Genomic DNA, 12524 nt, shown 5'->3' on the forward strand with positions numbered 1-12524 from the left:
TCACTGAAATGAATATGTCCATGTACAGATCCTCTGGAAAAAAAAAAGACTCCAAGAGTTATAACTACTGTAGTATAAACATAGGAACTAAGTTAACTTGTACATTTCTGTTGATCACTCCGTTACGTTGCCTCAAATAGTTTTAGAAGAAAAAAAATCCTTGTTTTCCACACTATGTGTGTTGTTCCCAAAAGAATGACTGTTTTGGTTCAGCAGTGAAGTCACTATCCATGAAAGACCTGTTTTGGCCAGTGAGAAAAGAACTACCCTGGAGATGAAGATGAAAAGTCTTGCTGGGTCTCTCATCACTCAGAAGACTGTTCCAAGAAGGCCTTGCCATTCCCTCATTTTGTTCCTTCATAAAATGTGTCCTTTAGTTTCAAACAGATCTTTATAGTTTGTGCTTCATTAAGTCTCTCCCCATTCCTCCCAATCTATTTTTTTTTTTTGGACTCTTCTTCAAAGAGCTTGCAGGTGAAGATTTAAAAGACAGAACAGACAGAGCAGAAGCTTCTTCCAGTAGTTCTGAGCCTTGGCTTTGGACAAAACAAAACTAAAAGTTGGGCAGCTTTCCTCAATGAAAGAAGTTACTAACGGTCTTTGCACCAAACCTAGGACTTTATCATGAACTCAAAGCTTGGGAAAAAAAAGCAAGAGAATACTGTAACAAACTTCGTACAGAGTTCGGTCTATTAATTGTTTCATGTTAGATATTCTATGTGTTTACCTCAATTGAAAAAAAAAAAGAATGTTTTTGCTAGTATCAGATCTGCTGTGGAATTGGTATTGTATGTCCATGAATTCTTCCTTTCTCAGCACGTGTTCCTCACTAGAAGAAAATGCTGTTACCTTTAAGCTTTGTCAAAATTTACATTAAAATACTTGTATGAGGACTGTGACGTTATGTTTTAAAAAGGAAAAAAAAAGGTGTTAAGTCACAAAATGCGGTAATAAATATTTCATTTTTGATTTTTTGCTAGGCTTTTGTGTTTTTAATCATGTTTAGGAGAGTCTGAGATTATCATGAGAGATATCTCAAATATATTTCTTATCAGCATTGAGAAGAAATGCTGGAAAAATCAGAAACAAGTTTGTCATCACATTAATAGAATAATTGAATGAAACGCTATCTGAAGTTATATATTTCTGCTGATTACTGATATTAGTTTTTTGCCAGATTAAACAAAATTTGAAATATTGTTTCACCAGCTTGCATTTCAGAGATGTGTCTAATACTTGTGCTACCTGCTAAGAGCATAGGAACTGAGCTTGAGTGGTGAAGGCCCAGACATGGGATGACTAATGCCATGTGTGTACATGTATGCGTGTGTGCATCCCTAGCACAGCAGCCCTTACCTCCAGTTATTTAGCTCAGAAGCAAAGAATGGCTTTATTGCAGGAGTAGGTTTAGAAGTTTTAGGAGAAGAAAAGAAGCTTTGACTCCAATGGGAATTTTTCCTACGTGAGAATTGCATAAGCTAGCTTTTGAGATGGTTTTACTCCTTTTGTTGTCTTCAGCTGTTTTCAGAAAAAAAAAAAAAACAAAAACAAAAACAAACCAACCATACCAAAACAACAAACCATCAGCTAATGACAGAAGAATGTTGATTTGACATTTTGTATACAAATAGCTGGAGTAGAATCATGGTTAAAGGTTTATTTTTTTCTTAAACCAAAGCTTCTGGCACTTTGAAGCAACTAAAGCAGAGTTTGAACTAGGAAGAGCAATGATAAATTTAGAAAAAGCAGCCTCTCACCTTCCTCAGTGGCACTGTTAAATCAGCAAGAGCCGGATGGGCCCCAAAGGGCAGGGGAAAGTTCTGCCTTTTTTCCTGAGAGAAGGAGTGTGGGAAAGGACTTGTAATTAACTAAACTTTCTAGGAAACAAAAATGTCCAACTTCAACACCTGTAAATTTGTAACCCTTCTCCTCCTTCCTTCTCATCGTTCCAACTGGCCAGGGTGTTTTTAAAAACTGTGAGTGACAACTTTTACCCTTAGAATGTGGAAAGAGGCTCAACCTCTTAGTTAATGTTTAATTTCTGAGCTGAGCAAATGGACCCACGCTGCTGGTGACAGAAGGGAGGATGCCAGTAGAATTTATTTAGCAATCGGGTCCTGCTTTGTGGGCGTCTCTTATAAGGCTTTCGTATGAAATTTAAATTATAATTCCCTGCTCTGCTTTGATGCTCTCTGTCCTGGTTAAAATCACATCGACCCTTCAGTCACATAAGAAGACCACAGCCTGGGTGCCCATTCCCAAATTCTCTGATTTTTGTGGATGCAGAATTTAAGAAGGCAAGATTATTTCTGTTAGCACTTTAAAGGGGAGGCTTTTAAATTATTTTTTTTAACAGTACTTTATTTCCTTGCAGATTTTTTTCTCTAGAATTTGAAGAGAAATGTCTGAAATCACATTGCTAGAAAGACAGGGAAGAATGTAGCCATAGTAGATTATTTGTTTTTATAATGAACTAAATATGTGCATTGCTGTGTTGTCTTTTATTTTCTTTCTTTTTTTCTCCCCCTTTTGGGCTGTGCTCTCCGTGAGATGTCTTGCTGAAATTCAAGGTACAATATCGCACAGAGATTTCTCCATCTGAGATTTTCTGTTTAGCGTGGAAGGTTCCGATTTTGGTATTTTTAAGAACTGCTCAGCTGTCAAAAGCAAACAAAACGGGAATAATGTTTTGACAGCGGTATAGTGTTAAAGAAAATACTCAAGTCTGAATAAAAATTGCTTATGCTGTGGGAAACGAAGGGTAACAGAAGAAACACCTTTTGTTTACATACACACATGTTTATAATCCCAAATTTCTATTTCGCCGAGCGGGTCTGCGTTGGGAGTTGTAGTCACCATAAATGAGGGATTTTTTTTCCAGATTTTGCTGCCTTTAAGGCGAAGAGAGGAGGGGAGCGCACCTCCGGCAGCGCTGCCGCCCGAGCCCTGCCCGTCGCGGCGAGCGGGCACCGCAGGGCCGAAGAGGAGATGCCGGGGGGAGCCGGGCGCTCCCCACCTTTCACTCCTAGCCGCAGAGAGAGCGAGGGAGAGAAAATTGCCACAGACCAGGTTTGCGAGGGCCGGGGGGGGCTGGGAGGGGCCGGGGCCGGGCCGGGCAGGGGAAGGGGTGCGGCGGGGGCACGAGCTGGACCCTCTCTCCATTGTAGGGTTTGCTCAGCGCTGCAGCGGCTCTCCAGGCTCCCCGAAGGGAGCGAGGGTCTGCCGGGGGCGCCTTTGCGGGGGTCGATGCGGAGCAACCAGCCCCACTATACGCCTGATGCGTGTGCTAGGAAAAAACCCCCACGGAGCCCGGAAAACGCCCGAATCTTTTCCCCAGGCACGACCGCGTCCCCGCGCTGCGCGGAGCGGCAGGAGAAGGCTCCGCTGCGCGCAGGGATGGCTGCGCCCCACATGTCTCCCCTACCACATCCCTGGGTTCAGCAGAGGAAACGGGGCCGGCCTTTTAACTCTCCTAACAGCACTTGGGGAAAAATAACCCCGCTGGCGCTGCGCCGGAGCGAGCCAGCTCCAGGCTGGGCAGCCCAGCCGCTGAGGGCTGAGCAGGACCGGATGGGATGAGGGGCGGGTGGGGGCAAGATTTGCAGGCAGATTTTAATATTAATAGTTTTGGTGGAGAGAAAGAGACAGACAGAAGGGAGGTTGCTCCTCTGGGCAGAGTCTCTGCGACACCGATGATGGATGACCCCGCACGGCTAAACAACTCCTCCCCTTCATCCCCACACGATGTCAAAGCTACTTTACTTGCAGCTTTAGGAATAAAAAAAATAAATAAACACCTTCACCCCATTCCTTACATCGATTTATGGATCATTGTGAATCAATTACTGCCCTCAATATTTTAGAATTCGCTTACAAAAACAGGAGGGTCTGCGGCTGGAGGGAAAAAAAAAAATCTTTGCCTCAGTAAAAAATACAGAATCTTCTTGTATAAGCCTGTGACTAAAAAATCGCTGCTAAAAATTAGTGTTTAACCATTTTCCAGGAGTCGCATTACTGGGATGGGGTGAATATCTTTGGTGTGCATCTCCAAGAGCGCCATTAAAACCAGAGGTTCCGCAATGCGCGTGCAATACGTAGGGTGCGTGCAACCTCATTGCTTAACTGTTCCAGGGAAGAAAGAAAGCAAAACCAAAAAAGATTTAACAATCCCAGAAGCAAACTCCATAAGGCACCCCCTCCCCCCAAATGCTCGATGTGGTGCCGTGAGAGGGCGCGGGGCCGGGGCCGGGCTGCGCGCCCATGGGGCAGGACAGCGGAGCCCGGCTCGGTGGCTGCGTGCAATGGGAAGGAGGCTTCGGCAGGGACAGAAAGTGTGTGAAGTTGGATTTCTCTCGCTTTCTCTGTATTCTCCCATTTGCAGCAGTGTTTGAGGATCTCAAGGTGTTTCTATGGCTACCTTGTGTATGTGGGAGGGTCATATGTGGGGGTGCCCAAGAGAAAAGGCAGCTCTTGGGTGATCATTTATCAATGTCACCCACATAATGATTCTCTCTGCAGCCTTCTATTGATGAGGATAATTACATTAGCTCAGAGTGACTGATCAATGAAAAACCACCAAACAAAAACTTCTTTACTCTTCTATAATACCAAAAACCGATACAGAAATAAGATAGAAAGGGAGGGTGGGATTTCCCTTTCCTTCCCTTTAGCAATTATTTTTGTAACGAACAAGGGAAATCAAGGAAGTTTTATCCGATTAGTTTCCTTTTCAGAAGAGGCTACCATTTTGTGAAAATGTTCCCTTAAACCTCTTGGCATCACCCGGTGCCTAGTAAAAGCAAATCGTTATTTAAAATATTAACTACTACTTCTTCCCTAGACCCTAAATCCTTTACTTTTACAGTTGTGTTTTGTGATCGGAGAGCGGAGGTTGGAGGGGGAGGGAAGAGCGGGATAGTTTGGAGCTGCGAAGAGGGAAAGGGAAGGCAAATAACTTTTCTTGCGCAATTTCAACTGTCTCTGTCAGGTTTTCTTTGGTTTTATCACTTCATAAAGTGGCTCTATTAAAGATGGAATGTGGCCTCCCTGAGATGCTGCTCTGTCGGTGAAAGCGTGCAATTAAATTACGGGTTCGTTCTTTCCAGAGTTAAAAATCAATGTTTTCTCAATTAAAGGGAATTTTAATGCTTTTATTGGGAGTTGTTAAGGACGCCGTAAATTTTACTGTAATGCCTCTGAGCTCCGCAGCCCTGCCAGTGGACAGGTTGATATTCATGTTGGTTTTGCAGGAAGAGGTTGTTGCTGGTTTTGTTTTCTCTCTAAAGGGCCTTCTTCAGAAAACTCAATCATTTTGAATAACTGCAAGACAAACTGGTGCAAAGGGGCGGAGGAGCGCAGACTCTTCCTTCTGCCCTCCCCTCTCCGTTTCTGCCATCAGCTCTTCCCGCTGTGGCGGGGAGCTCTGCCTTACCGCTCTCCCACCGGCCGTAAGGGCGGGTTTTCCGCTGCTTTTGCTGGGAACGGAGAACCGCTTCAGTTTCGGAGCACGTGTTTCGCTCCCTCCCTCGGAGGGGCCGGGGGTGCTGAGCGGAGGCCGCGGGGGCGGCCGGGGCTCCCCGGGGCACAGCGAGCTGCCCGCCCGGCCGGCTCGCACCCTGGGGCTGCGCAAGGGCTCCCGTCCTGCAGCCCCGGCGCTCGGAAAGGAGCATGTCCCGTCCTGCTGAAGACCTTGCATTTCTGTAAGCATCTGCCTACAGGCATGACTACAAGTTAGCCCTGGGACGTAAATGAATGGAAGTCGGAATAGGGCTGGCAGAGAGACTTTACTCTTTTTTTCTTGCCAAAATATTGTTTCTTCACAGGCTACTCTCAAGTAAAATCCCCACCAGAGGCTGAACACATTTACAGGGGGTTAATTCCCCGAGCCGCAGGAGAGATCGTCCCCGGGCCGTGAGATCAGAAATAGGCCCCTATCGCCTGGTTTTGTCCGAAGAGTGTTTAAAATTCCTTAAATTACCTCCATGAAGAACCAGTGCAAACTCCTTTAGAACCAGTGCAAACTCCTTTGATTAAAGCGACTGTCAGATTCTTCGAGATTGGGAGAGAGAAAACGCAGAGTAGGATGTATTTATTATTTATACTATAGTCCACTGTGAACAGTTGGAAGGGGAGGATTAGAGAGCGCATTTGAAAGAAGAGACAAGAGAAAGCGAGAGAGAGATGTAACCCTCTCTGTGCTTTGGACCAAGCCGCTTCATTTCTGCCCCCACCCGCCGAGCTGCCTGTGCCGCCACCCCGAGCTGCTCCCGAGCCAGCAGCTCGTCCTCCCGCTCGCCGCACTGCGCTGGCCAGCAGCGTCCCGCGCCACTTGGTGAGGGACCCGGCATCAGTAACCCGATCGCTCTGATTTTCACTCAAGTTTGCATTGTTCTGCTTGAGCCTGGTGCGTGGCACTAAACACAGCCGGTCCCTAGGGAAAAAAAAAAAAAAAAAAAAAAAAGAAAAAAAAGAAAAAAAAGAAAAAAACCCAAGGAAAAAACCAAACCAGGAGGGGGACGACTACGGATGCTTTCCACTCTCAGGCTTATGTCTGTGTTTAGAAATACAGGGCAGGGGAGAAAAACAAAGCCAAAACCATGTTCTCACTAAGCAGGTTTGCATTAGGACCTCCCGTTAATGGAGGGACGGGGCAATGCAGCCCTTGTATTTGGCTAAGGTGGAAGGGAAGAGTCTGGGAGCTTTCTATTTTATTTATTTTATTTCTTTATTATTTTTTATAATACGTGTTTTTTTTTTTTTCTTGTGGCTGCGGCTCTCCAATTCGGAAACATTTTCAAATCTATGAGCCTTGAATGGACAAATACTCGCTATTAATATGGGACATGGACGAGTGGCAAAAAAGCTGAATGGAAACTGTGCGGTAGCTTTAGGAGAAACTAACGATGTGCTTCAGCTCTTGCCATTACAGGGAAGGAAAGAGGGGGAAGCCCCTTCTGATTAATAACTAGCAGGGTAATGTTGAGGGCTTTTTCTGCCCGATTGCCTTTTTGAATTAGAGCCGATTTCTTCACACTTCAATAGGGCCTGTCTCTTTTAAAATGACTGACAGATTTGTTTCTCCTTTTTTCTCTCCCTGAGACTTAATGATGTAAATTTTCTAATTAGTTAAATCACGTTGCTTAAAGGCCTTAATGTTTACCGGGCAAGGAATGATAGCCGCATTCGGATCTCTCGAAATAACCAGCGAAATAATATTAGAGTTTTTACAGCGGGAGGGAGGGAGGGGGGAAAGAGCAGAGGGAGAGATGGGCTGGGGAAATATCACGTAAAATGAGAGCTAAAGTTCAGCCCGGAGCTTCTTCCCTCCTCCCCCACGCCCCCGAACCCGCTTTTATTTTTCAATCAGCTAAGATTTAATTAGGAGCCCCCAGGCCGGACGATCTGATATTTTCTCATTAGTTTCCCATCAGTAATCTTGAGTGTTAGATTGGCTTAAAGGTTGTCAACATTTGACCAATTTTATTTAAGGCAAAGAAATCACGCATTATAGCTCCGGGACCCGAGACCTGAAAATAAATCCTGCCCGGATCAGCGGAACTAACATGCGAAAAAAATGTTGACAATTCATCGTCGTGTTTAATAAGTTGCGTAATGCACGGTACGCACACGCACACGCACGGAGAGCGGCACGGCGACACCCGCGCCCGGCGCGGCGCACCCCTGACTGTCCCCGCGTGTGCGTGTGTGCGCGGGTGCCTCCACGCGTGCGTGCGCGGCGTATGCCTGTGTGCGCACACGTGTGTGTGCCCCGCGTCCGTGCGTGCCCCATGAGTGTGTCCGTGCGTGTCCGTGTGTCCCATGTGCGTGTCCGTGTGTCCCGTGTGTGTCCGTGTGTCCCGTGCGTGTCCGTGTGCGTGTCCGTGTGCGGGCGCGCGGCGCGGCAGCGCGGGCTCCCAGCGCAACCTCGGAGCGCCCCCTGCTGCCCGCGCCCGGCGGCGCGCTCCGCCCGCGCTGCCCTGCGCGCCGGGGCGAGGAGCGGAGCGGCGCGGAGAGAGGGGGCCCCTCGCCCCGCGCCTCCCTTTCGGCCGGGGGGGATCGCAACATGAACTGTTTACGAGGCTGCCCTTTTCCTTTCTGTGCGAGCGCGGAGCTGTCGGTAGCGGAGAGGGGCGGCCGATAAGCAGGAGGCACGTGCTTTTGTAGCCCCCGCCGTTTACCCTGCGCGCCTCTGCGCGCCCCGGGCCCGGCGGCACCGTGGAGGTGCTCAGGGGCCGCCACCCGAATTTGGCTGCCCGCGTGGTCCCTCTGCGCGCCTGGCCGCAGGCGGGCGGAAAAGGCAATAAAGCACTGCCCAAGGGGTGTCACAGGGCCCCCGTGATTTCTAGGTAAGGCCACGGCTTCTTGTTTATTGGAAGCACAACAGCAGGGTCAAATCGACCGGTCTGTTACGATTTCACCGCAGACTTTTCCTCTCTGATCGAGAGGGCTGCTTCGCGCCCGCCTCCGCTGCCCTACGCGCACCCACGCGTGCCAGCGCGCCGTGCCCACGGCGAGCCCTCGGCCCGGGTGGGCTCCGAGAGGGCTGTGCCGCCCGCTGCCCCGGGAGGAGCGGATCAGCGGCCGGCGTGCGGCCAGCCCGGCCCGGCGGGGCGAGCGCCGCCCGGGGAGCGCTGCCCCGGCCGCGGGGTCCGGCTTGCCGGGGGGAGCGCTCCGGCCCGGGCGGCGCCGCTGCCGCGGGGCGGACACGGCAGAACTCCGCTCGGGAGCCGCCAATACACCCTAAACTGCCCTCGCTTTAGGAGACACCCCAGCCTCTTCGTACCCTGGGGTACTACAGTTACATATTTACTGTTTACAAGGTAATTTTGCCCAATTAAAAAAAAAAAAATCACACAAACCCAGCACTCAAACCTGCATCTTGTCCCGTTGATTCAGGGATGTGCCTAGAGGCAGTCCAACCAAAACAATGCTACGCAGAAGACATTGCTGGACCAAGGCTGTAGTTGCTCAAATTTATTTTCTTTTCAAAAATGTGCGTGAAAGGAGATGGGGGAGGGTGGAAGAGAATATTTATCAGAATACCAGAAGACACCTTTCTTGAAACAAAGGCAAGGGGAATCATCTCTATTGCAAATCTATCAAGCAGAGAGCAAATAACAATATTTATAGTCGGGCATTCAAAAATACCATGTGCTTAAATAACAACAAATGCTTATTACAGTTTCTACAGCGTAGCTTAATAAAAAATTAGCCTTACTGACAGTCTTGTCAACATCTTAAGTAAATTATCATAGCGATGGTCTTTGGAGAAGAAAACCCACACTCCTTGCTAAAACACCTCCTATCATTAATCTTAAACCACTTGAAGATTATGATGGAAAGAATGGGATCAGTAACCATTATCATCTCAAATTGCTGTTAAAAACTCCACTGTTTATTTTTGCAACAAAAGCGAATGTATCTGGGAAATGCAGAAAGGGGAAGAAAGGAAAACACAAGAAAGGCAGAACAATTTAGGCGAATCCTGTTGCAACCTCGATGATAAACACATGGAAAAAGCTGTTACTGCTCTGCGGATTGCTGGAATTTGGGTAGACGTTAGAAAAATAAACAAAGTGATGACTCCGCACCAGTTCTGTAAATGCACCGCTACACTCAGACAAACAAACAAAAAAAGGTAACATCTTAAAATTATTTGTGTTTTCCTGAATATTCGGTATTTGCCTTTATCTGCATATATCGTTTGATAAAGATCTAAAGTATTTAAAATGTGCTTGCACCTTTCACTGTTCATAGGTAGAAAAAAAATTGATTTCGACACTTTCTTGCTCGTATTTTGTATGCATTGCCTGATTTCCAGTAATCGTCAGAATAAAGTCTATAGCGTAGTTTTATGAAGATCCGACATACTCGAAACATTTTGCTGAGCGATTCTGATTTTTATTGTAGTCTCCCCTGTTAGAATATCATCCCTCTTTGAAATACATTTTTACAGATGAAAAATAAAACTAATTCCAGGATTTGTCAGAGAAGGGAGAATCTGCTGATTTAGGGACACTCGACCTGCATGTTATCAACGGATCTTTACACCTTCAATGGATTCACCAATCGATGTGAGGTGGGCACACGTCTAAATACAATCAAACACAGGTTTTTGAAGTTATTCTTTCAAAATGTGGAAGTTTACACAAAGCCTTTAAAGAGGACGATGCGCCCCAGCGGGCCCTCCTCCTCCCGTCCCTGCAAGTCAGAGGAAAGGGTGCCATTCAACCAGGTCGTTGCGAATTAAAATAAACCAAACAATTATTTTCGCCTAGCAGAGCTGCATCTTCCCGTTGTTTCCGCGGTGATTCACGCCAGCAGCGGTGTGCCAGAGGCAGAGGCGGGCGGGCTGCTCTCCCCCCTTGGGCGGGGGGACGGGGGCTTTGCTCCCAGAGGCAGCTCGGCGGCGGCGAGGGCGCTGCGCGGCGCGGCGAGGGGCGCGCAGGTAGGCGCGGCGGGAGCGGAGCCGGAGCAGCGCTGCCAACTCCCCCGCCGCGGCCCCGCAGTGACCCCAGCCCGGGGCTGCGGAGAGGTGAGAGGTGACGCTGTTAGCCAGCGCAGACCTGGCCCTTTTAAAGCCACAGCTAATCAGTCCTTTACTAAATTAAAATATAGGAACCAGAGGGGAAGCAATTTCGATGTAAAGAATTACCGTGCGCGCTCCCAGAACGAAATAGTATTGAAATGAGGACGGTGCTCTCTGCGACAGACAGATTTGTCACCCAGGAGCAGTTGGGCTAAGATAAACTATAAAATTATACATCCTCTGTGTAGATCCCATAGATCTGCACGTGTGGGAGATTACTATCCTACACAATAATAAAATAAGGATATGGAGCTGTTAAAAAACTTCAGCCCCATAAGCTCTACAGCAGGGTGATTGTTAGAGGGCAGCGGGCACTGGATGGTTAATTGCCCACCTAGCTAAAGGCTCAGAGATTCATTATAATGTGGGAAGAAATTAAAGCGGAAAAAAAGTGATACATTTTCCTGTCAATTCATTTGTCTTCGATTTCAAGTTATTCTTTAACCTCTGTAAGAAATAGGAACTAACTGTGAGAGGGGTGTGTGTACGTGTGTGCATATGCACTACAGCCGTACAGTACCTACGCCTGTGTTTGTGATGTACAAATACGTGTGATCTGAGCACATGAATTGGCTCACAAACACTGGAAAATGGTGACAGTTCCATTTTTCCTCTTTAATTAGGAAATATTCCTTGATTGTCTTGGCATCCATTACCTTCTAATAACTCCATAGAACCAGGAGAAGAAGAATAAATGTCTGCTGCAAGTAATCTGCTATAAAGCAATTATTTTACTAGGATAATATGCAGTTGCAAGTACAACACCATAACGGCCATGAATGAGACGCAAAGGTAAAAAATAAAAAATAAAGGCTACTAGAGTGATAATATTTGAGAGTACAGATAATTCAATGGGTCCCAGGAAGAAATATCTAGCCTTGGTAACGTAGCTCTGTTACAGCTAGATTGCAAAGAAACTTTCCCTTTTCATGTGTTTCAGGCAGCAAAATGCTGGGTTTAGAAGACTGCGAGCCAGTTTCCTGCATACTGCTATAATTAATTTGCGTGCGGAGATCAAAGATCCGAGGGCGAAGGAAATAATTGATTCTGCCAGAAAACGCTTCCCTGGCGCAGCCCACGGTCAGCCGCCACCCACGGCAGGTAAGCTGCTGCGTGAAACTATTTTTAACTGAACAAAAGCCTAAGCAAACATCTGACGTCAGGGAGCAGCGTTCCCGGGGGAAGGGGGGGCTGGCAGCGGTGCGTGGTGCCGGGCTGCCCGTCCCATCGCGCCCGTGGCCCGGCTCCCACCGACAGCAGCGCGGCCCGGCCTCCCCCGCTCCCAGCGGAGAGCAGCGGCCTCGGGGAGGGCTGTCCTGCCCTCCGCCGGGACCGGGCTGAGGCTGCGGGGATAGCCCAGAGGTGACAAAGAGCAGGCACGGCAACCATCGGGGAAGGCCAGTGACACCACTCCTGCTGACGCTGGTCTGTAACTTCTGCGTGTGGTTTTAAAAAGCAGAGGCTGCTTTCATCCCCGAGGAGTTAGCTGTGTTTACCTGCAAGGCACCCAAGCACTCGGGGCACTCGGCGGGCGAGCACCGCTCCCGGCGGCGGCCGTGCGGCACCAGCGGGCTCGGGGGACGCTCCCAGCCTCCCGCATCGCCCGGGCCCAAACTTCGACTCTGATGTGAGCGTGAATAAACATGAGAAACGCTGTGAAGTTGGGCGGGCAGGACAAGCTCTGGGCTAGCTGTGCCATCAGCCACAAGGGGTGGCAGGCCCCCGCTCTCCGCCCGGCTGGCCCTGGCGCAGAGGGGGATCCCCTCGGGAACCTGTCGCCCCCCTGGGCCGGCGGGGAGAGCTCTGACCCTCACCTCTCTCTGGTGACCGGCAACTCGAGGAAGCCTCTAACCGGCCGGTTTTTGCCCCTGTTTGAAACACTGATCCCTTGCTTTCCCTCCCTCGCCCCGAGTCCTTCCCCGGCGGCCGCCTGGCC

General features: G+C 48.5%; 2 protein-coding genes across 10 annotated transcripts in view; both read left to right on the plus strand.

Annotated features, from left to right (window-relative positions):
* The window catches only part of MEIS2 (Meis homeobox 2), a 174108-nt gene extending 173134 nt beyond the window's left edge, over positions 1–974 (plus strand). Inside the window, exon 13 of the mRNA XM_054634026.2 lies at positions 1–974. This exon is cut by the window's left edge and continues 474 nt beyond it. The gene's annotated coding sequence lies outside the window, so the exon portion shown is untranslated.
* Positions 975–1124: 150 nt separating this feature from the next.
* The window catches only part of LOC143694366 (uncharacterized), a 67151-nt gene continuing 55751 nt past the window's right edge, over positions 1125–12524 (plus strand). For 2 of the 9 annotated variants that reach the window (XM_077180377.1, XM_077180378.1), the window contains exons 1-2: positions 8124–9637; positions 11529–11689. In XM_077180377.1, coding sequence (XP_077036492.1) covers positions 9429–9637; positions 11529–11689 — 370 coding nt within the window. In that variant the 5' untranslated portion in view covers positions 8124–9428. Of the gene's footprint in view, positions 2571–2881; positions 3070–3167; positions 3808–7229; positions 9638–9785; positions 10535–10562; positions 11381–11528; positions 11690–12524 lie in introns of those variants that run through there. The other 7 variants (XM_077180381.1, XR_013182813.1, XM_077180379.1 and 4 more) reach the window with 7 other exon arrangements.

This window comes from Agelaius phoeniceus, chromosome 6, assembly GCF_051311805.1.
Source record: "Agelaius phoeniceus isolate bAgePho1 chromosome 6, bAgePho1.hap1, whole genome shotgun sequence".
NCBI classification, from domain to species: Eukaryota; Metazoa; Chordata; class Aves; order Passeriformes; family Icteridae; genus Agelaius; species Agelaius phoeniceus.